Below are 21,947 nucleotides of genomic sequence, written 5' to 3' on the forward strand. Positions count from 1 at the left end.
AAATTGTACTAAAAGCACTTCAATCCACAGGTTAAGAAAAGGAAGCCTAAAGGTGAAATCTGGTCCTGATTCAGAAGCGTTTGAAATGAAACCAGTTCATACCAGGTACAGAATGTTTATTCAAACTGAGAACATAGTAAGAATACAAAAATGAATATTTCTTGCTTGCTTGTGAGTGAAAAATGTATGTACTAATACAGTTTCAAATATTTTGTCTTAATAGGAACTCGTGCCCAGCAAGGACCATCTCTGGTAAGGGCAAGGGTCGCATGAGATTACATATAAGCAATTTAAAACAATCCGTTTATCCTTAAGTTCACCTCGAACACAGCTGAAATTGGTTCATGTTGAAAGTCAAAGAGAATGCCTCTAGAGTCTACAGAAATTCTTGTGGTGATAGTTGCGCGAAAGCACTTTGCTTTCTTTTGTGAACCGATCTGCTATATCAGTTGTTTCTTTTTTCTAATTTATCTAAGAAACACGTGGTTGGCGCGCAAATATTGTCTTTTAGTGTAGTGCAGTGGTGTGAACAACTGAGCAAACGAAATGCTTATAACCAAAGTTAAATAAATGTAGTTTTATTCGACAAGGGCCGTCAAAATGTTAAATAGATTGAGAAAAAGAAACTTGTTCTGGTGGAAAGGAAACCCTCTTTTTGGGTGGTCATGATATTCTACATAAATATGACGCATGGCTTCGAGTTCTTGCTCACTATAAGCAGGCCCTAACAACCTCCCCATCTTCTTAGACGCCTTCTCATCTTTATTCACAATTAGTTGAGGAGTTAAAATACCATTTCTTAGTTAGATGCTGTGAAAACGTGTGTACATTTTAGGAAAGTGACACCACTGAAGGTTGATCTTAAGTGTTTGGCTTTGTTTAGTGCGCAGACTCAGAAGTCATGATTCAACTGAAGACTTACTGGACATTTCTGGACGAGAAAAAGAACGGGTGGCCCTGGATGCCAATGAGAACCAGTCTTTTCCTTCAATTAATTTTCAAGATCACCATTCAGCTCATGTGAATCCTGCCGCACTAATCGATGGTGAGTCAATGTCAACTACTTTCTACTTTCAGGTACTTTAGTCCTTGGATTTTCATTTCGTTGCTGCCCCATTCCATCTATACATTCCCTTGCTTGTTACAAAATCGATCGCTCAATAAATACTTGTAAACGTAAAGGTAATATGAAGTCCATATGAACTTTAAGTCGCTATCATTATTCCTTATTCAGAACATGGAGATTCTCCTTCACGGCAAACAACCAGAACCTTTCAAGACCAAATTCGAGTTCTCATCGAAAACGAGCTCGATGAATTAGTGTATGACAGCGGGATCGAGGAAGAAAGCTCCAAGAGTCTCCGACGATCACCCAGTCAATTCGGGTTGGAACCAGATCGAGGATCCTCTGAATGCATCCCCGATAGTACCTTAAGTTTAAACGAAACAAGTCTTGTTCAAGAAGGTGAACCGTTCTACCATGTTTTAGAGGGACCTGGGACCGAATGCAGTACTCTGAGAGACACTGGAAATGAAAATGAGAGAGTCAAGTCAGCGAGTATTTATCAACCGCTCCGTATCAATCACCAGAATTCTCCTCAACAAGGAATCTTGGTTGACGATACTGACACTGAAGATGAGACGATTTTGTCAAGTTCTGGAATTTATCAGCCCTTAACCCCATCAAAGCAAGTCATGTTAGACGACGAGTCTAAAGTGAGTTCACAAGGTGGCTTAGATGAAATAATTGACCACGAGACGAAAGCCTCAGGATCACCTAAAGCAATGTATCAGCCTTTACTAGATAGACACAAAGCACGATTGCTGTCAAACACTGACAGACCACGATCTGTTACGAGAATCTATCATCCCTTAACGCCGAGTCCTGAGAGCGAAGGGTGTCCTAAAAGGAGATGTACAGCCCCGCAAGATACACTATTGCAGGTCCTACCTCAGACCCCGAAGTCAGAAATCAGACAAGGTGAGACAGACCCTATCGATCAAACAGTGGCTGATGAGCAGCGGTGTCCCCTGAATATGGACGAGCCATCAAGTGTATCTCCCCGTTCTCCGAGACATTCCCCGCGGCCAAGTTCTCAAGAACAACGAAGAACAATCCACGAACCCACCTACGTGACTGTTAACGTGAGGCCCTCAAGACAAAATAGAAGGCTTTGTAACAGTGAACATGACCCCAGGTACACCCCGCCACCTTGCCGGAAAAATCCTTTCCCTATACATCCTTCAGTTTCCAATGCCCCCGTGGGCCACCAAAGGATTTCTAGTGATGGTGGTCGCGCTTTGTCAGCAATACTCCATCTTGTGAATGCTGACAATTCAAGTCCACCTGGTGGTAGGCGTCCCCTTAGCGTTTTACCTCGTCACCTTGGACACCGTAGGAACAAGAGTGACATTGGGCTGTGTCCTGTTGACCAACGTCAAAAACATACGTCGCGACAGCTGACGTCGGGTAGCGGTGGTGGAATTCCGCGGACATCTAGTATGGGATCACTTGTAACGGAGGATCAGAGATCAGCTAGTGACACAACCCACTGTAGGGTACATATCGGACCATAGATATTTGTTGGATGGCAAATATAGCCAAAGTTCCTAGAATTTAAACTGTGAATAAACTGAAAAAGTGCACCTACACCTTGAACTTTTGTTTTATATCAATGAACTATAGAAAGTTGGAATGCTAATGAAAGATATGGACATTACACCGGCGCGAGTAAATCTGTAGGTGCCGATCATCAGTCGTCACTCAACACTGTGATTAAAGAAACCTTAAAAATTCTCCTAAGTGCACGGCAGCTTTCACTAGGCTTATTAATTATCCCTAGATTCTCAGTGACCGCTTTTCTTCTTTATATATTTCATTTTTATTGTCAAAATTAACTTCGTATTGATGATCGTCAAGCCTGGTTCAAGCGTGCGACGCAAATACAAGCCCGAGTGAGTGCATACGCAAATGAAAATGTTTCTGTCGCCCTCGTGTTTTACTCAAGGGTTTGAATTTTTGTCTCGTGTATGCCCGACCTTGTATTGATTCTTTAGTCAACCCTTGGCTCTATCAGAGTGACCACACCTATTTTCTCCTTACAGTCTAGGGCTGAATCATTCAGTAAGATGATATGATCGACACATATGATCGCCAGCCTAAGAGACTTTGATTGTTAAACGAATTCTCCATGTCAATAATGAGTGAAATGTATAGAGAACAGTATGGTGAACATGGATATACTGATGAAATCATGGATGGTATGAGGGAAAGCGTTCTACTCTAAATTGTGATGTTGATAGTAAAACAAACCAATTGTTTTGAAGTATCTTGTATGAAGGACGAAGTGCACCTCATTTCTGTCACTTTGTTTCTTTCCATTACTAATTTTTTGTTTATTTTTGCGGAATTCCTTTCTTTCTATATTTTTCATAATAATGACAAGACCACAATAGCCATTTGTGCGACTATGACTTGAATTCAGCGCAGTGTTTGCAGTCGCTACGTATTGATGACTTCCCCATAAACAATTTTCTGCATTTTTATCGAAAAAAGAAGCAGATACCACGTCGCCGTTGGACTGTGCGGTGATCGTTCAAAAAGGACGTCAAAATTGTGTGTGCGTGTGCGTGTGTGCGTGTGTGCGTGTGTGCGTATGTGTTCATGTGTGAGAGAGAGAGAGAGAGAGAGAGAAACAGGAACATACACACCCGACTGTGCTGCGTGTGCCACTTTTTTCAGTGTTCTTGTCACAGTCTGACGTCATTTGTGGTCTGTTGCTGGACAGAAACACGGCAAAATGGAATCTATCAGTTAAATTGACGTTTCAGCTCCTGACATTTATTTGTATTCTGTTGTTCTTCTAAACGTTTCTCAGCCTGTGGGTGTGATGTTTGAGTTAGCAATATATCTATCTATCTATCAATCTATCCAACCATTCAGAAAAAAGTAGGAATAAAAATCATTTGTAATTTGATTTGACAAGCCAAGGATGAGACAGCAAATAATATTTGACACTTAAATATGTCTCAGAACTGCGGGGAAAATTTGTTGCGGACAAAAAACTGAGATCTGTTCCTTTAAAGGGAAGGTTTACCATCATCTTTTTCCATAGTTACTATTTTCCGCGTTGCTACTCTTGTGTAGGCTTGGCCTTCAGCAAAGCTCTGTTATAAACTCACGTGAACAGAACGTTAGATTGCGTGGATCATGGGACACAATTGGAAAACTGATCAAATTGGCTAACCGACGAGAGGAAAATTACATAAGAAAAATACGTCTCACAATTACTGGAGAAACCCAAAACTATCACTCTAGAGGCTACCCTCTGACAAAAGTACCTGTCTAAATAGATCTAAGGACAATCAGGAACAGGTGTAACACTGATGTCAAATTGTTTAAAGTGACACCGATTAAGTGCACAACACACCACCTGTGACATTAAACACGATTTTAGAAAAGGTGTTGTCGCATTCTATTTAAAATGTCTATTGTAATACTTAATTTTGGCGTTTAAGTGGACATACTTGTCAAAGAGATGGGATTCATTTATTTGAGTTATTACAGAGTTGTTTAATCGCTTGTAGTAAGTATGTTCATTCGCAGCTGTTGATTTAAAACAGGTAAACCTTGTGCTCTTGGTGTAAACAACGACTTGTTTTGTCTATAACTCGTGGAATTTTGAAGATGGCTATCTCTTTGACTACTTACATTCTCGTTAATGGTAAGCGTTTTTGTCGTATGAATATTCTTCGAAAATTAATGTTAACTGTCTTTTTGTTTCACAAAATTTTGTACGTGAAATACGATTTCCTAGCAGTTGTAGAGAAAACGAAGAAACCCGAAAGCTAAGACTTCAGACCAAAGATGTTTCCTTGTCGCTGACATGTGTAGAATGAACTAAAGCGATGATTCGATTTAAGAATTGCTGGAGGAGTGATCACACGTACAAATAATTGCATTGTGTGAAAGAAAGGGTTAATGTTCCGCCTAAACTGTTCTGTTGAAGATCAATGACAATCAAATCAAGTCAATAAGTGTTAGCTTTGACGGGTATCAAGAGCGATTAACTTTCTCCGTAATATATAATTACTGATTAACAGGAAATGACTGCAGATCCAACAAACTTTAACGTTGATGATAGACTGAAAGCTAACGAAGTTGTTTGTGATAAATATCCTTTCGGAGTTTTCGGAACTGTTCAGACATCGCTGAAAAGTAAAGATACATGTGACGACGTTGTGGTGCAGTTTAACCTTTGTTTACATTTATTCTCTTCATCCGCGATTTATGTCCAATGCTTTTTTCTTTATTTTTCGTTTTGTTTTTGATTTCTTTTTTGTTTTCTTACCAAGGTCTTTTTATGCGTTTTTCCCTGGCTGGCGTAATTTTTAAACGGCAGGGCTGGCCAAAGGAACACAAGCCCCAAGTGTGGTCAGGACCACTGCCATGCTTCGATAAAGATGGAAAACCGAAATTTGTAAGACTTAATAAAAATGCTGCTAATCATAATACCTTAAAAGGACTCCACAGTGCTAATGATATTTAGAACAGAGACAAGAACCCTTTAAGGTTTGTACAAAACAAAGAAAGTGGGCCACTCCATGCGGAGTCTGTACAGTCCATCAAACTGGATCGTTCCATCGAAGTCTAGTTTTATTCTAACATTCCGAATGCTGCCTTGATATTTACTTATTGCAATTGACGCTTTCACAGTACCTCAAACTTTCACAGTACCTCAATGCATACAAATTTTTAAAACCCTATCATCGCAGCCTCCTCCAAAGGACCCACCCTGGTTTACGGACGACATGTGTCATATGAGCGTATGCGCAGGTGCGATGGTTATAACCAAGTCCATGTGTTTTCTGAAAGGAGCTGCATGTGGACCGGTAAGTTCATTAAAAATTTTTCCTTTTTCTTGGTCATGTGTATTTATTTAAGTCATCATCATCATCACAATCATCAATTGTCTTAGTGCAAGTGAGTACATTAGGCTAAGTTCAATCATGCACTCCATCACTTTGTCTAATATATTAGAACTTTCGGTATTTCCTCCAATTAAATGAAAAACAAAATGATGACGTGTTTCTAGACTTCCTCAGACTTTGTTGGTGAGGAGCGTCGAAGTGGCCTCGACTTTTTTTTCAATATCATCAACAATGTTTACTCCAGTAATGCGTCGATATTTCTTTCGGCATCGATCAGTTCGAAGCTTCAACATTCCCCCTACCCCCCGGGAGCATTTGAACGTTTGAAAATTGGTTCGTTCAAATTCCCGCCTTCCTCCCCCCCCCCCCGAGCAAAAATTGCGTTGAAGTCTCCTACTTAAGCATAATTCAGTATTTAAAGGATTGCTGTGTGATTACGAATGTTGTAGAATTTCGCAGTCACGATTTACTTTTTGGCTCAATTGCTACGTTTTTTACTCGTACGCATTATTCTACGATGTGAAAGTTTTTTTTTCCAGATATTAAAGATTGATATATATATACTTGTATTCCGCTGGAAAGTCGAGGCAATCCCTGTTCGAGCCCTCCACCCCGCCCTCGAAAGATTCAAATTCCGTGGATTGTCCCGTTAGGGGGGATGTTGAAGCTGCGAATTAATCGGCGCATAACGTTTGTTAAAGTGTTGTCTCGATTGAACTTGAGTGTTTGAAATATAAAAGTAGCTTTCTTTCTTCAAATGTATCCTTTCCTGTGTCCTTACAGGGTCAGTATTTGGCTGCAGTTCCTGACCCCCCCTCTCCGGCAGCCTGTTGCATATGTAAACCATGTAAGTCTCTCGTTATTCTATTTTTTTTTTCAATGCTCTTGTTACATACCGTGTATCTAATTTCAACGAATTCGAGCGGAAGGCGCAAGGCACTACTGAACCACATCAAATTCTTTCATCTGCTATGACTATTATGGTGATCTCACCAACGAGTCAGAGAAGCAAAGAACCTCGTTCCTTCCCTGTAATACATAATCTTAATTGCTCATTTATTTTTTGTCTACAAAATGCAGTTGAACCTCTCTCATGAGAAACAGCAAATGAAAAAGTCGAGAGGAGGTATGTCATGTCAGATATCGCCGGAGTCTCTACCCAGTCCATAGCAGAAGACATTCAGGGAATCGTCAACTGTCGTCGCCCCGGCAAACAGCCGAAGGGCACAAAAACATTCCCGGTCTTGATTTTATTCATCACTTGCAGTTTTATGGCCATGAACAACAACGCCCCTGGCTCCAAAAATTAATTAAATGAGAAATTTGTCGAAGATCGGTTCCGAATTAGGTTGAACGTGTGAGAACAACTAAGTTGTGCAGCATAAGCTTTTGCTGGTATGTTTCTCTTTTCTCGATGGACAAATTATTAGAAGGATCTGTAAGTCAGTTGAGCACGTAGACTTCTTCTATCGCTCGTGTTTTCACGCTCCCATCACCTTTCACCAGAATTTTAGTGAGGTCCTCAAACAACTTTGCATTTTATCTTCATCGGACCCTATATTAGCCACGTGCTAAAAAAAATAAAAATCTGGGACCTATCTATGGGACTCCTCGACTTTTGATTTACCATGTAAAACACTCGCAACAGTCAATGGTCGCAGTATGAGATAAGGCCGCTTCTAATATATTTCACAGTTTGTAAACTTGTCTTCTGAAGAGTGACTATGTGCTTTAGTAGGGTGCCGAGTTTCACAAATATTTTTAGAAGGAAAAAGTGAACTTACACGTCTGACTCAGTTCGGCTTGCAACGGCGGAATTCCGTGGACATCTATTCTGGATCACCTCTGAAAGAGAATCAGTCGATCAGAGATCGGCCATGAAGTGACACAACCCACTGTAGGATACACATTAGACCTTAAACATTTGTTGGATTGCAAATATAGCCAAGGTTCTCAGGATCGAAACTTTTCGTTCGCATAACGTCTGAGTATGATCAGTGCGATTAGTTCCATTCCCTTAGCTTTTGTGGTATGCCGATAAATTCTGAAAGTGGGAATACTTAAAAATGATGTCGACATTACTCCTGTGTGAGTGAATTTTTTAGGAGGCGATTATCCGTCAACCGACTGTCAATGCTCCATAGATACCTTGCAAATTCTCCTAAGTGTGCGCGTCTTTCACCAAGGCGATAACTTATCAGCTAATCGAGCCTCAAGCAATGATTCTGACAAGAAGAAAGTTTCATAGAAAAAATATGACTCACTAGTACGAGAGAAATCCGGAAATATCGTTCTCGAGACCACCATTTGACAAAAAGTAGTAGGTCTTAATGGGTCTAAATAGCTAAAAGGCCAATCAGGAACAAGTCTGACACTTTATCCTGTCTTGCTATCACTGATGTTAAAGTGACACCGGCTAAGTAAATATTACACCCCACCTGTGACGTTAAACACGATTATGGAAAAGGTGTTGTCGTATTCTATTTAGGCTTCTGGTGTGGTACTTAATTTTGGCGTTGGTAAGTTAGTGGTAAGTGTTCATGTAAGAAGTCGCAGTTCATTTAAAACTGGTATACTTTGTGCTCTTGGTGCAAGCAACGACTTGTTTTGTCTTTTACTTGTGATATTCTGCCGATGGATACCTCTCTGGCTACTTATATTCTCGTTAATGGTAAGCGATTTTGTCGTGTAAGAATTCTTCTGAATGCATTTTTATTTTATAAAACGTGAAAACACCATTTCGTAAACACTGGACAGTGGAGCTACTTGTGACGATGTTATTAACAACTAGTTACCGAAGTGGAGGTGACTATTAGTGGATAGTTACCGACTCCACGATCGAAGCGGCGAGGTAAACATCCACCGCAAGCCACCTCCACCTCTGGTGAACGCTTGTTTTAGTATATGCTAAAAAAGTGAGATAATATGGCGGAAAGATATGATTTCAACTCATTTATTCCCGCAACGATTACAATATTATCGGGCGCTAATCCCTTGCGAGTTCCTGGGAAGTAAACAGCAAAGGATATTCAGAGTTTGAGTAACCAATCAGAGCGCGCCTTCGACGTTTTCACTTTTTAAGTATATCAGTCTAATGGATTTTAACCCTCGTTCATAGTTTGTTATCTCATTACGAACAATTTAGGTTCTTGAAGAAATGCCGTGGAATGTCTGAGTGCCTTCATTTCTGAGAAGTTGCTCATTAAGGAAAAGAGAGTATAGGTCAACCATGAATACTCAAACAGACTCCGCTCTAGCAAAGCCTTTACTTAAATTAGTTATTCCATTCTTTTGTTCTCCACATTTTAACGTTAAGTTTCACTCCTTCGTTTTCTATATGCATCAAAGGTAATCTTTTCTCGTTTGCATTTGTTAATGATGACAGATTGTCGCTGAAACGTCATTTGTTGATAGCGATGCTTTTTATTCTTAAAGGTTTAACAAAATCTTTCGTCATCTGAGATTTATGTTATATTTTTGTCCGTTTTTGGTTTAACTTTTGTCTCTTTACCAAGCTTTTCTTATTCATATTTCCCTGGCTGGCGTAATTTTTAAACGTGAGAGCTGGCCAAAGGAAGACAAGCCACAGGTGTGGTCTGGACCAAATCTATGCTACGATAAAGGTGGAAATAACAAATTTGTAAGTTTTGGTACAAATTCTGTTAACGTGATACCGACTTTAAAAACTTCCACAGACGCTTTCACAAGTAATGGATTATTATGAAAAACTGCGCACCTACCCCTTCCCTAAACGAAAAACAGTCAACTGATAACAAGTTGGAGATAAGGGAGGGGTGGGTATGAAGTTGCTCAAATATGGAAATTTATTCAAGCTAGCTAAGTCTGGAGCGAATAAAACCTTTCATTGAGCCAAGAACCCTCAGAGGGTCTCACAACGGTGATGGCTTTTACGGCTTATGGTGAAAAATTTAGCCATTTTACGGTCAACGGTTTACTTCCTTCCTTTGCTAGTAAAAGAAGCATTTTTACGACCAACAACTGACGGTTAAAATTTGTCAATTTCTTAGGCTTAACGGCTAAATTTTTTGGCCGTTTTACTGCTTACTGTCAAACCCATTGAGACACTCCTCAAAGACAAAGACTACAGAGAAGCAAGACAAGTGGCTCCTCCTGTGTGACTCTTCGAGCCAGATATTTTCATTGAATAATTACTGATCTCCATGAAATTCTATTGTCCTCTCTCTGCTTTAAATCAACGATTGTAGTCTTTAAACACAAAGGCGCGCTATAAAAGGAGCCTTAGGTCCCACTGGACCATTTGTCAATCAACCGTCGTGTGATGTAGAACTCTTAGAGTCAAGTCAGCTTGAGCTACAGCTACTCTAAAGCAGTGAACAGCGGGCGCATTCCTCAAAATTGTTTTATGTCTTCATCACAATACAAGAATTTTTGAGACTTGTATTTCCTTTCTCCAATGAAAACTGTCTTTATTGTGGCAGTAAATTTGAGATCGAAGTAGGTGGTTCGCACGTTACCTCATGCCACCGTGCTGGTGGAAGTAAACAATAGATATCTCATTAGCTCCTTGTGTTCGTCTACCAGCGTTTAAATTTCACCCGCACACGTCAACGGTGAGTGACAAATGAGCCTAGGTCTTCCCAGGGAAGACTTCCTTATATAGCGCGCCTTCGTGTTTAAGATGACAAAACAACTGTATGAGGAAAACGGAGGCGGTCCTTTTGGTTAGCAGGGAAATTATCAGGGGTAATATAATTAAACGCGCTAAATAAGCATGCTGTAATATCAAAAATATTGCAGTGTGCAGGCTGCAATATTAAAAATATTGCAGTGTGCAGGTTACAATTATTAAAAATATTGTTTCTCCCACTCCTCAAAGACTTTCAAAACCCACGCCCATTTCCGGCGGCTGGCGTCTGAAACCCAACTTTTGTCAAATTTCTCGCATTTTGAAGCTGTAATTGGCGTTCTAAATCTTTGCTCTATTTAAAAAAAGAAGATGGAAACGCCGCCTTTAGAAGTCCATAAAGAATTAAAGCACTGACAGAAATGTCCAAACGTTACACTGCATTATCTTCGATTTCTGCTGAAATATCTGCCTTCGTAGAGCTCTGTGTAATAATAATCCTTCGTCTTCCGACGAATCCATCCTCTTTCTAAACCCAGGTTCGCACTGAGTAAAATGACTGAATTCTCTGGCATATAAAGTATGCAAATTAGCAGTGTTACACGCCTTGCACGAATTAATTCCATCATTAGAACTGTTTTGAACAACTATAACAACGAGCTACGATAACAACCCTCGGCACAATTAAAATCTAAGATATATTCATCACAACAAAGAACAATAGCAATGAGCATCACAATTATCACACCTAGGTGCGACTAAAATCGAAGATCCAACAAAGACGCAGAACAATAGGATTTCATGGGGATCAATAATTATAATAGATAATTACTTCGGCACATGGTATTATGAGAAATATTGCAGCCAGCTGGCTGCAATATTTCTCATAATGCCATATGCCTCAGTAATTATCCATTAAAGACTGACTTAAGAGTAAAATTCTGAACGCACCCGCTTAAACGCTACTAAATTATTCTATTATTCCCGGATGCTGCTAGACTTATAAAAAATTTTACAGTACCAAAATGTATCCCTGATTGATTAAAACCCTATCATCGCAGCCTCTTCCAAAGGACCCACCCTGGTTTACGGACGACATGTGTCATCTGAGCGTGTGCCTAGGGCTCATGGTGTTAACCAAGTCCATGTGTTTTACAAAAGGATCTTCGTGTGGAGAAGTAAGTGCACGAAAAATTATTTTTTTCTTTAGACATTTGTACTTATTGACAGCCATCATCAAAATCATCAATTCTATCAAAAACGAAAGTGAACTAATTTAGGCTAAGTTCAAACATCTACTGATCTTTGTCCACTAGGACTGACATTTCAAAGGGAGACTTCATAAACACCGTGGGACTTTCGGCTTTTCCTGAAGTCAAATAACAAAAATTAAAAAAAGAAAATTTGAAGAAAACATTCTCGTTTCCAAACTCCTTTAAAGCATCGTAGGGGCCTGGAACTACACTAGAATAGGACTCACAGGGAGAGACGAAAGAAGACTCGACTTTTGTTGTCTTATCGTGAACGTTTACTGCAATGACGTTTGTTGTACTGACTGTCTCGATTTAATTTGAGTGTGTACTCGAACGGAGCTTTGTTTTTAAGGCTGTATCCTTTCCTCTCTCCTTAAAGGGTGAGTATTTGGCAGCAGTTCCTGAACCCCCCACCCCAACAGCCTGTTGTGTATGCAAACCATGTAAGTCTCGTGCAGTTTTATTTTCCAACTTTTTTCTCCACATATCTGGCATCTACTTCAGCAAAGTAGCTCGAGAAAACGCAATCTTCAATCTTTTGAATGATCAAAATGTGGTTAGGAATTCTTCTTTCTGACTGCTATACATTTCCTTGTAAATTAGTAAAGAGTATTAGTTTCACATCAAAATATGAATCTCTACCTATCTGCTAACCGCCTCCCGGTTAGCTCAATGGATAGAGCGCTGGACTGTTGTGCGGGAAGTCGAGGGTTCGAGCCCCGGCCGGACCAACACTCAAGGTCTTAAAATACATTGAGAAGAATATGCTTCCTTTCTATAACATCAAGAAATGGTTAGATATTCTAGTCTTCTCGGATAGGGACGAATAAATGGAGGTCCCGTATCCTACAGGGTTAGGGGTAGGAGGTTAAATTCCCACGCACGAGATTACTGTGTGATGGATGTCCTCCCCTGGGGTGGGATAGGTGGGTTAGGATTGATTGTAAAGTGCTGTTGATCTGGCATTGTAAATATAGAGTGTTTGCACGTGACGTCACAGCTTTATCATCCGCCATTGTGGGGGAGTAAAGAACCAACATGGCGGATGCTGATGCCCAACAGACGTCTCAACGCGCTTCAGAAGAAAACATTATTCATGATATTCCTTTGTCTAATTATGCGAAATCACCTGCAAGTATTGTAAAGAAGCGTTATATTGATAAGATTTCGTGTGTTTGTGTTGATCCTCTTTTGATTCCGGACGAAAAGTTAAGTAGGGAATGCCTTCGTACTGTTGAAGCTGTTGAAGCTGTTGATCTCGTGTTGCATTTGGTTTCACAAACTAGTTTTTATACGACAGAACAATTTAAGAACTTTAAAGCTTGCAAACCTACAACCAAATGGTTTACGGTTTCATAACCAGCATTTTGGGGCAGATTTTCGCTTAAATTTTTCGCCTAGCGGCAAATTCTTCCATTTCAGTTGTTTATCCTACAAGCGTCGTCCAAACAATTACAAATTGTCCTGGTTATGTAATGAGTGTAAATTGCAAAGTGTTGTTGCTATGAAAAGCTCAAAACTATCCAAGGAGTCTTCCTCTCCCATCTCCAACACTTCTGATGATTCTGACATTATAAATTTGGGTGAAACTTACCATGTTGATGTTGAGAAATATGGGATAATTGCTGAACTATCTGCACATGACTTTGATGTGATTGAATCACCTAATGGGTGGCTTGAAAATAGTATTATACAGTATGCCCAATCACTTTTGAAAACAGTCAATCCAGCTATACAAGGATTTCAGCATACAAGTCTTGGAATATATTTAAATTTGAAAAAGTTGATGGGGATTTTGTTCAGATATTGCACACTGGGGGCAATCATTGGGTATGTGAAAGCTCAATTGGATGTGAAAAAGGATTTGTGAATTTGTATGACAGTCTTTTTCATGATGTTATTTTTAATGATCTGGAACAGCAAGTTCAGAACTTAATTGGTGAAGATTTCAAAGATATATCTGTTGTACCTGTGCAACAACAATCAAATGATTCTGACTGTGGTGTTTTTGCAATGGCTCAGTGCAACAGCACTTTCTTACAATCTGGACAAGGATATCCCAAACTTTGATGTAAATCAAATGAGATCTCATCTATTAACATGCTTAAAGAGTGGACTGATTACTCCCTTTCCTGAGGTTAAACAGTTGGTTATGTGACATTTTATTGCTTCATGAAGCATGAAGCAGTTCTTGCCTGAGAGCAAGGCATTCAAAGTCCACACTGTTTATCACCGAGTATTTATAAGTGTTATCAACAATGTAAAGAATGAATGCATGGCATCAACATGGAAAATGGGTTAAAACCCAAATGTTTGTGAATAAACTTATGAAAAAAATGCAAATGAAAAAAAATCATAATAATATTTCATCAATAGTTAATAAGTACAATCCATTCAATGTTGAATGCCCCATCAGTCAAATGGGATGGTAGGTGGGCAAAGATTGACAAGAGCTGAGCAAACTCTTAACATCCTGTCAATGAGAGGTACAGATTCACCAGATCTACAGGCAAGATAATCTGTTGGCAAAGTTTGTTGAAGGATGGTGTACTTCTGTCTCAATGTCCCAATAATTCTCTCAACGTGGATTCTCAGTGTAGCAATCTGTCTTGTCTTCTCTACATCAACAGGATCGAGTTGATCCTTTCCCTTTGTAAATGCTGGAATATTCAGGTCAGCATGACGGAACCAAATACTTTCATGCACAGTAAAACCTCTGTCAGCAAGGACCATATCACCTGGCAAAAGTTTCTCAAGAATTCCACACTTCTCAGTCAAAAACTTGTCTGATGTTCTTCCTCCCCAAGCCTCACTCACAAAACAAATTGTCCCTTGTGGTGTAACTCCAATTAAAACTTTGACAGTGTTGTGGTGTTTATAATTTGAAAAGGTCTGAGCTCTTGCAAGATCTTTAGACGATATGCAAGATCAAGGTGTGGGACAGAAAGTCTTAGCTTCACTAACACCATACAAAACTCTTGAAACTTAGTTAGAACTCCACGTCGTCTATCAACATGTGATGCAACAAAGAAGAAGACTGTTTGCAGAATTTCAAAGGATGGCAAACCAGTGTAAAACTTAACTTTGTCATCATCTCCAGAAAAAAAAGCTTCGTCAAAATCAGAAGATGGCAAGTTCTGATGTATGGGCTCAGGCGAGAGCACAGTGTTACAGCTCAACTCTGTTTGGGTTACAGCATGCCTCAAGTTGTCGGGTAAGTTCTCAGAAATGTCCTCAATATCTGCCATTTCCACGTCGAATGATATGTTTTGAACACTATGGCCAGCTTCGTTGTGCTTTAATCGCTTTTTGGCAAGACTTATCTGAGAATTTTCAGAGTCTTTCTCGACCATGCGCTTTGTACGTTCTGTGGCTCGTCTGACTCTTTCCTGACTTTGCTGAACTGATGCTTCGCTAACCTTTAGTTTCTCGTGTCCAAGCTTAAGCGATGGTACCCAATCGACGTTCCACTTATCCCACAGAGGAGCAGCTATTCCAGAATGAAAATGTTCGCCGCAAACACGATCATTTTCAAGAATTTTGTCCGTAAGGTCGTCACGGCTTATGGCGGTCAGCCACCTTCGCCTACGTTCCGTTGACAAAATCTCCGTTTCTTCGCCTTGCCTCGTTACGATTTTGGGCACTCGACAAAAGGAAAGATCTTTTCGCTTAGACGTGTCGTGGGAACAGTTTAAAACCAAGCAAAATTTCGGCATAATGCAATAAATTGAGAAAAACGTTGGAAGATATAGTAGTAAACTGTGTTACTGCACGCCTCTTTACTCCCCCATAATGGCGGACAGTACAATTTTGTGACGTAGCTGTGACGTAGGTGCAAACACTCTATAAGTGATAAATTGTAATTGTAACTAGCGATAGAAAAAAAAAGCTACTAGGTGATCCCTCTTAGGAGTCAGAGAAACAAGCCGAATTTGATTAATTAGTGCATAATCTTGGTTGTTCATTTATTTTATCAATTGTTTTTGTCTTCAAATTGCAGTTGAACCACTTTCATGAGAAACAACGAATGGAAAACTTAGAAGTGGTATCTGCACTAAGCCGACGCCTTGCCAAATCTCGCCGGAGCCACTAGACAAAGCGAGCGCGAGAAAACTAAAATTTGAATTTGCTCACGTCAGGAGCGTACACCCATGCGCAAATTGTAGACACTGAATTCAATAATATTGTTGAACAATCCCAGAGACGAAGTCGGGGAAATTATTCAACAACAGTCAATGAGCCTGAGTTGAATCATTATTTTAGTATAATTGCTCAGGTGCTTTCCAATTCCAATGTATATTCTTATTGTTATTGAAACAATTATGTAAAATAAAGAAAGCATTGCACATATTTTTTTGCAATTGTTCTGATTACTTGTGCTGATATAGGAAACCAGTTTCCACTACAACTCAGCAGGTTTATTTAACTCAATCAACAAAAACCCCATATCTTACTTTTGAAAAGCACATTTACTACCCTTCAGAATTGAGTTTACTTCCTTGACAATTATTATTTTACTATAATTGGGGACAATTAATCATTTCTATAAGCTACCTGAAATATTAGTTTCTCTCTCTTCCTTCTTAAGACTGTTCAAATTTATCACTTCACTCTAATACTATCATTAGACATTGGAAATATTTTCCTTTTACTGCATTGATTACAATGACCACTTTTGATGAGGTCTTAGCATTAAACTTATTAAAGTCTACAAAACCCTGACTAAAAACCTCCAAATTATAAATATCAAAATGTAAAACTCATTAACCCTTTTCAGCCTGTTCTCTAGACTGTTCTCCATACATTTCCAATGGTGTTGACAAGGAAAATTTGTTCAAACACGAAGAGCTTCTCTGGTGAATGATCATTTCCCTTATTCTCATGACCTTGATGTTTGATTCAACAGTAACATGTAAGGAGAAATAAGATTCCAATCACTCTTGAGGATTAAAGGTTAAATTCTCTACAATGCATCCTCACAATGAGGATAAAGAGGACTCCACCAATTAACTACTTTAGCATCATATGCAGGCTCTAGGATAATGCTCTTTCCTTCATCCTTTCTGTATCTGCCATCACTACGAGGCGAATGAAAAATTAACTTAACACTATTATGCTTCATATCACGACTAACACCGATGGAGGCTTTTGTCAATACATGACCTTGCACAGGGGAGACAGGGAGGTAATTAACACAATTTATTTGAAGGATGGCATGGCCATCTTCAGGATTATAATTTAAGTCATCAACTTGTGCCAACCATTCCTTGGAGAAATAACGAGGTTTCCTATTCATACCAGATGGTTTCTGAGAAAACTTGAAATAAAATGCCCATATTTTTTTAGCTCGCTTTTTGCACAATGCCTGCTTGCACCACATTGATATGCACATATGACCCTCCAGCACATCTGGATCCTTTAAATTATTATGAGACACAATGCAAGTCCTAAATGGCTCATAGCCATAGAAAAGAGCTCTGATAATTCTTGCACGTAGTCCAGGACGACACTCTATTCTATCTGGTTGTAGTCTTTCAGGTAGCTTATTTGGCCCATTAATGCAACATTTATAGATCCTTAACCAAAATGTCCTCATGTTTGTGGCTTGCCTTGCTCCTTTACAGATCAGTGCAAACTTCTGCACATCTTCAGGCTCAATATATTGAGCAAGCAAACACCAAACATCGAGCGGATATAACAAACCATTCTGGTTACACTCCGTGCATGGAGCATCCTTAGTTTTTGTCTTTGATCTTTGTGGTGTTGAAGTTGATGTGGTTTGCTGTTCATGGTTACCGGATGATGGCTTCTCATCATCTTCATCAGACACTGAATCAAAGTCAGTTCTGTCGTACCAAGGAATCATGTTTTCTTTTTCTGCTTCGATAACTATTGCTGCTGTAAAAGAAACATACATATTGTCTGCGGTTAATCATTCTAAGATATCCCTACCTCCACCCTCATTAACCATGATTGGCTTGGCCACAAAGAGAAGATTCCAATGACACTTCTGTTTTAGTGGTATATTGTTTAATAATACAATACATCGTTACATGAACATTGCCTCCTTTAATGAAATACCTGAAATGGTAAGCATGAACTCTGAACCTTAGATACACATTTTGTAAACTTTGTTTTTTCTAGATAAGGAGCACAGATTAATTATTTTGTAAAATGGTATGTCTGTTTTAAATGTCACATCCCTTTGAAGAACACAGAAGAATGTGCGATGAATTCTGATACACTAAAGGATTAGTATGCAAAACTATTAAAACTGTTTCGATGCCCCTTAAATGAGTAAACTCATTAACATAATTAAAAATAGTATTACAGTCAAACCTCGATTATCTGGACTTTTTTCTCTGGTCCCAATTTTTTCATGAATATTAATTAGAAGTGATCATGAAAACTCAAAGTCGCAAAAAGCCCAATAATCCTTTCAAAAGACTGTTGAGGCAGCGTATTATTCTGTGCACTTTTCAAAATTCGGACAACATCAAGTCTAATTCACAGCCCGAATTCAGAGAGGATAATAATTATCGCCAAGTCCATGGTCGAAATGCTGGAACATGTACAGCAACTTGACAATGAGGAAATGCCTAATGCTTGCATTGGGAAGACTGGCTAAATCTGGAAAACGAGCTCCCGAATTCACCACAAATGTCTGATGAAGAGATTTTAGCCACTGTTGACCGGCGGAGATTCGACGGAAAGCAAAAGTGTATGTAGCCATGAGGAAGATGAGGGCGAGGATGAGAAACTACTATCGACTAGCACAATGTTTCAAAAAATACTCGCAGTGGATGAAATCACAGAATGATATTAACCCTGTGTAGTTAATGTGGCTAAGACGAACGTTGGACTTTACAATGTGATCAAGCTACAAGTCTTTGAAGCTAACAAACATGCTTAAACATTTTAGACCTTTGTAAATACCTACTATACCTGAACTGAATGTTTTTCTCTGTAAATACATACAGGCTGTCTAGATTTCACAATGAAAATGATGTTTTCTTCACCCTGTGCACTTTTGTTTACATTTCTATGTCATAAATATTCATATTTTCCATTATCCGGACTCTCGATTATCCAGACTATTTTCTGAGGTCCCGACGAGTCTGGGTGATCAAGGTTCGACTGTATTACAATTTAAGAAATTTACGTTTCTGTTTTTACTGAAATGAAAACTTAGGTTAAAGAAATGAATCACCCCCATGGGTAAAAAGTCAATAATACTTCACATTATTATATGGCTGTCTCACAAGGACTGAGAACGGCCAAATTCATGAATTTGATTGGCTGAAATCAATATTGAAAGCAGTCTAGATTTTGCCATCTAGACCGGCATCTAGACCGGTCTAGAAAAGGTACAAAGAATGTAAAAATTGGCATATAAGACACAGCCATATCATAAACATCTTATTAACCGAGCTAGGTCAGTCTGTATGCGAGAATCTTGACCTCGGTCGCTGGTACAGACCGAATGCAGTGAGGTCTGTACTGGCGACCTCGGTCAAGATTCTCCCATACAGACCTCCCGCTCGGTTAATAAGAACTAATTATAAACAGTCAAACCAGAATCTCTTTCAGTTTTATGCTCAGGGCACTAACTTGCTTTAGCTGAGATGCATAACTTGTATCAAACATACTTGCACTTGAAGAAAATCCTCTTGACATTTGCCTGAGTGCTTTCGTTGCATGTTTGGCATTACCAAAGTCTTCAACAGCCAGATCTGAAACATTTTTTGGTATGAATAGCATTAATCTAGAGCATTAATCTATATTGTAATACGATCGCCATTTTTTACGGGCAATTATGGGCGGTTCAGGGAAAGTTAGGGTTGTTACGCACAGGCGGTTGCGGGCGGTTCAGGTGTCAATGGGTTAATGATACCACAAAGAGGTCCCTTAAGTTTATAAAGTTGTGCGGTGGTTTACCTGTGATGAGATACCCAACCAGTAACCCCCTCCACAACAAAAATTACTACCCCATCATCGCATTCATTATCCATTGCAATGGAAATAGGTATCACTACGACCAGGAAGCAGGAGTCTGATCTGAAAATCACAAGTATGATTACAGACAGAATTGGGTGACACAACTATGACAAAATTTCCCAAACAAACTAGTCATTCCTTCAGGGCTTGAAATTAACTTTTTTGTTTGGGAGCCAGCTGGCGATGAATGGAAAAATTTTGGTTGCCAGATTGTAAATTTTGGTCGCCAACTTACTTTATCTATAACTTACCCAAAGACATGATTTTATACCTTACTTTGCATGCAAGAAAAGTCCCAATTGAAGAGCAAAAACAATTGGAAAAAACACGATTAACACTTACAGGGCTGTACACAATAGCTGGAACTCGGGAAAATTACCTAACTGTGAACGCGATATTTTCAGCTGTAAAGTACTACTTCTTTCTCCAAATTGTTCAACTGATTTGTATCTGCTGCCATTTTTGCGGTAAATGAATGGCACATGGTGTTGAAGGGCACCTGCAATCCCAGTTTCGGGAGAAGCCACTGAAACAATATGGTGCGGCATAAACGGGGTATCAACGTGTCGAAATACATTCATTTTTTTTTTATTATCTCGTAATATTCAGAAATCATTCTACTGGGGACGGAAAGGTGAGTTGTATACTAGCTATCATGCCCGATTGATTTCCTAGTATAAAGATTTAATAGCAAAAGTTGTGTCGTGGTTTTCTTTAGTTACTGGACAAAACGTGAGTTGCCAGCTGGCGACCAGTTCTGAAAAGTTAGTTACCAGAGCTCAATTTTTGGTCACATTGGTGACCAGTGAGTCGCAATTTTGAGCCCTACCCTTACACATTTCGATTTGAAAAAAAAGAAAACAAAAAAACAAGTTAATTGCATTTGCAGGTGAAATGGTCCATTAACTATGCACCCTTTGCTTTTCCCAAAAATGGATGAGGATGTGACAGATAAAGATATCTTGAAGCAGTGAGTCACACCTAAGAACTACACTTCTCTATAAGGATGTTACTGATCCTAATAACCTGTACTCAAGCTAAAGATGGCAGGAGTGTGCACTCTTGATTTTCTGTTTCCACCCCTATCTTAAAAATGTCAATAGAAGGATTCCATCTCAATGAGAGGTTTTCACAGAATGTACAAAATCCATACTTCTTGACTGAAAAACCCACCCGATGTGGGTGCAGATACAATATGGAATGACAAAAATCAGTGCCCATCATAAGTTTGTTTTATAGACGCCCGACCCTTCTCTCAATCTTCAGTTTTCTACATGCAACTGATGCTCATTACCAGCACCGAAAAGTGACTAGAACAATTGCAGTAATAAACAATATCAATTTTGTAAGCTTAAATTATCTTAAGGATTTAGAAGGATTCAACAGTTGAAAATTCCTCATTCAAAACTCGTCCCTAGAAGGCTGAAGTCAGCAAATTAAAAGAAACAGAAGATTTTTATCAAATGGCACAGACTAAGATAGGAAAGGGCCCAAAGCTGTGGTAGCTGCTCATTATTATCCAACTGTGCTTCATAGAGTACAAATAACGCGCGAGACGAGTACAAATATCACGCGATATTTGTACTCCAGAAATATCCGCGATATTCGCCCGCAATGAAATAACAATTAGGCGTGTTGGATAATAAATCTCTTATAAGACATTTTGTTGTGTGGTATCGCTCAGTATTTTTCCTCGTTGTTTGTATTTTGACGAGCCCGTAGGGCGAGTCAAAATACGGCACAACTCATAAAAATACTCTGCGATACTACACAACAAAACGTCTAATAAGATATATTTATTGAACAAGACTGATTTGGGAAGAGTGTTGCTGAGTAGAGAGAAGCTTACCTCTTCCACTGACACCGTTGTTACACAATGCTTTCTGAAGCTTTGCAGAGCGTTGCCCTTTATTCTTACGTTTTTTCCGAGACATAATAATCTTTAACCACAACCAGACTGCGACACCAACTTCCAGCTACTTGTTCTGCCTCACTTTTATTTACAAGACGTCTCTTAAATCCGGCATTTTCCATCACTAGCTGAGTAACCTGGCATTTTCTCAATTTTTTTTTTTTTTTTTTTTTTTTTTTTTTTTTTGGACCCTTCCTACGACCGCAATTCGTGCAAAGTGACTTCTCCACCCTCTGCTACTCCTTTC

At 39.2% G+C, this 21,947-nt stretch overlaps 4 protein-coding genes across 7 annotated transcripts in view; 3 read left to right on the top strand and 1 right to left on the bottom strand.

The window, feature by feature from the left end:
- LOC148722204 (uncharacterized) overlaps positions 1-2,639 on the top strand; it is a 5,466-nt gene extending 2,827 nt beyond the window's left edge. The window contains exons 4-7 of the mRNA XM_088737014.1: positions 31-105; positions 224-252; positions 884-1,045; positions 1,211-2,639. Of these exons, the coding sequence (XP_088593140.1) occupies positions 31-105; positions 224-252; positions 884-1,045; positions 1,211-2,577 (1,633 nt within the window). The 3' untranslated portion in view covers positions 2,578-2,639. The remainder of the gene's footprint in view (positions 1-30; positions 106-223; positions 253-883; positions 1,046-1,210) is intronic.
- A 1,856-nt stretch (positions 2,640-4,495) lies between these two features.
- On the top strand, positions 4,496-7,531 carry LOC111326055 (uncharacterized). Of its 2 annotated transcripts, none has more exons than XM_022929985.2 (5): positions 4,496-4,724; positions 5,356-5,480; positions 5,776-5,892; positions 6,715-6,778; positions 7,012-7,531. In XM_022929985.2, the coding sequence occupies exons 1-5, from the start codon at positions 4,688-4,690 to the stop codon at positions 7,026-7,028; spliced, it is 360 nt and encodes a 119-aa protein (XP_022785720.1). In that variant the 5' UTR covers positions 4,496-4,687; the 3' UTR covers positions 7,029-7,531. The 2 variants fall into 2 exon arrangements, with proteins under 2 accessions (XP_022785720.1, XP_088591549.1); XM_088735423.1 differs by having other exon boundaries at positions 4,497-4,623.
- A 133-nt stretch (positions 7,532-7,664) lies between these two features.
- LOC148722205 (uncharacterized) lies at positions 7,665-16,140 on the top strand. Of its 2 annotated transcripts, XM_088735422.1 has the most exons (5): positions 7,665-8,602; positions 9,447-9,571; positions 11,599-11,715; positions 12,170-12,233; positions 15,791-16,140. In XM_088735422.1, exons 1-5 carry the CDS (start codon positions 8,566-8,568, stop codon positions 15,805-15,807), a joined length of 360 nt encoding a protein of 119 aa, XP_088591548.1. In that variant the 5' UTR covers positions 7,665-8,565; the 3' UTR covers positions 15,808-16,140. The 2 variants fall into 2 exon arrangements, with proteins under 2 accessions (XP_088591548.1, XP_088591547.1); XM_088735421.1 differs by lacking the exon at positions 12,170-12,233.
- A 46-nt stretch (positions 16,141-16,186) lies between these two features.
- On the bottom strand, positions 16,187-21,901 carry LOC111326011 (transmembrane protein 183). 2 transcript variants are annotated; one of them, XM_088735419.1, is made up of 3 exons: positions 21,638-21,901; positions 19,440-19,523; positions 16,187-17,685 (listed from the first exon to the last, which is right to left on the bottom strand). In XM_088735419.1, exons 1-3 carry the CDS (start codon positions 21,720-21,722, stop codon positions 16,754-16,756), a joined length of 1,101 nt encoding a protein of 366 aa, XP_088591545.1. In that variant the 5' UTR covers positions 21,723-21,901; the 3' UTR covers positions 16,187-16,753. The 2 variants fall into 2 exon arrangements, with proteins under 2 accessions (XP_088591545.1, XP_022785673.1); XM_022929938.2 differs by having other exon boundaries at positions 16,187-17,688; positions 21,638-21,900.
- Between the last annotated feature and the right edge of the window lie 46 nt (positions 21,902-21,947).

Source organism: Stylophora pistillata, chromosome 10, assembly GCF_964205215.1.
Source record: "Stylophora pistillata chromosome 10, jaStyPist1.2, whole genome shotgun sequence".
Lineage (NCBI taxonomy): Eukaryota > Metazoa > Cnidaria > Anthozoa > Scleractinia > Pocilloporidae > Stylophora > Stylophora pistillata.

What these genes read in the sequence shown, in the direction of transcription:
- LOC111326055 (XM_022929985.2), top strand. Translation starts at nt 4,688, where the DNA reads ATGGCTATCTCTTTGACTACTTACATTCTCGTTAATG. An exon ending in TACTTACATTCTCGTTAATG is followed by an intron (nt 4,725 to 5,355) that starts GTAAGCGTTTTT and finishes TTTCTTACCAAG; the next exon opens with GTCTTTTTATGCGTTTTTCC. An exon ending in AAGGAGCTGCATGTGGACCG is followed by an intron (nt 5,893 to 6,714) that starts GTAAGTTCATTA and finishes GTGTCCTTACAG; the next exon opens with GGTCAGTATTTGGCTGCAGT.
- LOC148722205 (XM_088735421.1), top strand. Translation starts at nt 8,566, where the DNA reads ATGGATACCTCTCTGGCTACTTATATTCTCGTTAATG. An exon ending in TACTTATATTCTCGTTAATG is followed by an intron (nt 8,603 to 9,446) that starts GTAAGCGATTTT and finishes CTCTTTACCAAG; the next exon opens with CTTTTCTTATTCATATTTCC. An exon ending in AAGGATCTTCGTGTGGAGAA is followed by an intron (nt 11,716 to 15,790) that starts GTAAGTGCACGA and finishes TTCAAATTGCAG; the next exon opens with TTGAACCACTTTCATGAGAA.
- LOC111326011 (XM_022929938.2), bottom strand. Translation starts at nt 21,722, where the DNA reads ATGTCTCGGAAAAAACGTAAGAATAAAGGGCAACGCTCTGCAAAGCTT. An exon ending in CAACGGTGTCAGTGGAAGAG is followed by an intron (nt 19,524 to 21,637) that starts GTAAGCTTCTCT and finishes AAAATGTTTCAG; the next exon opens with ATCTGGCTGTTGAAGACTTT. An exon ending in AGGATTTTCTTCAAGTGCAA is followed by an intron (nt 17,689 to 19,439) that starts GTATGTTTGATA and finishes TTTCTTTTACAG; the next exon opens with CAGCAATAGTTATCGAAGCA.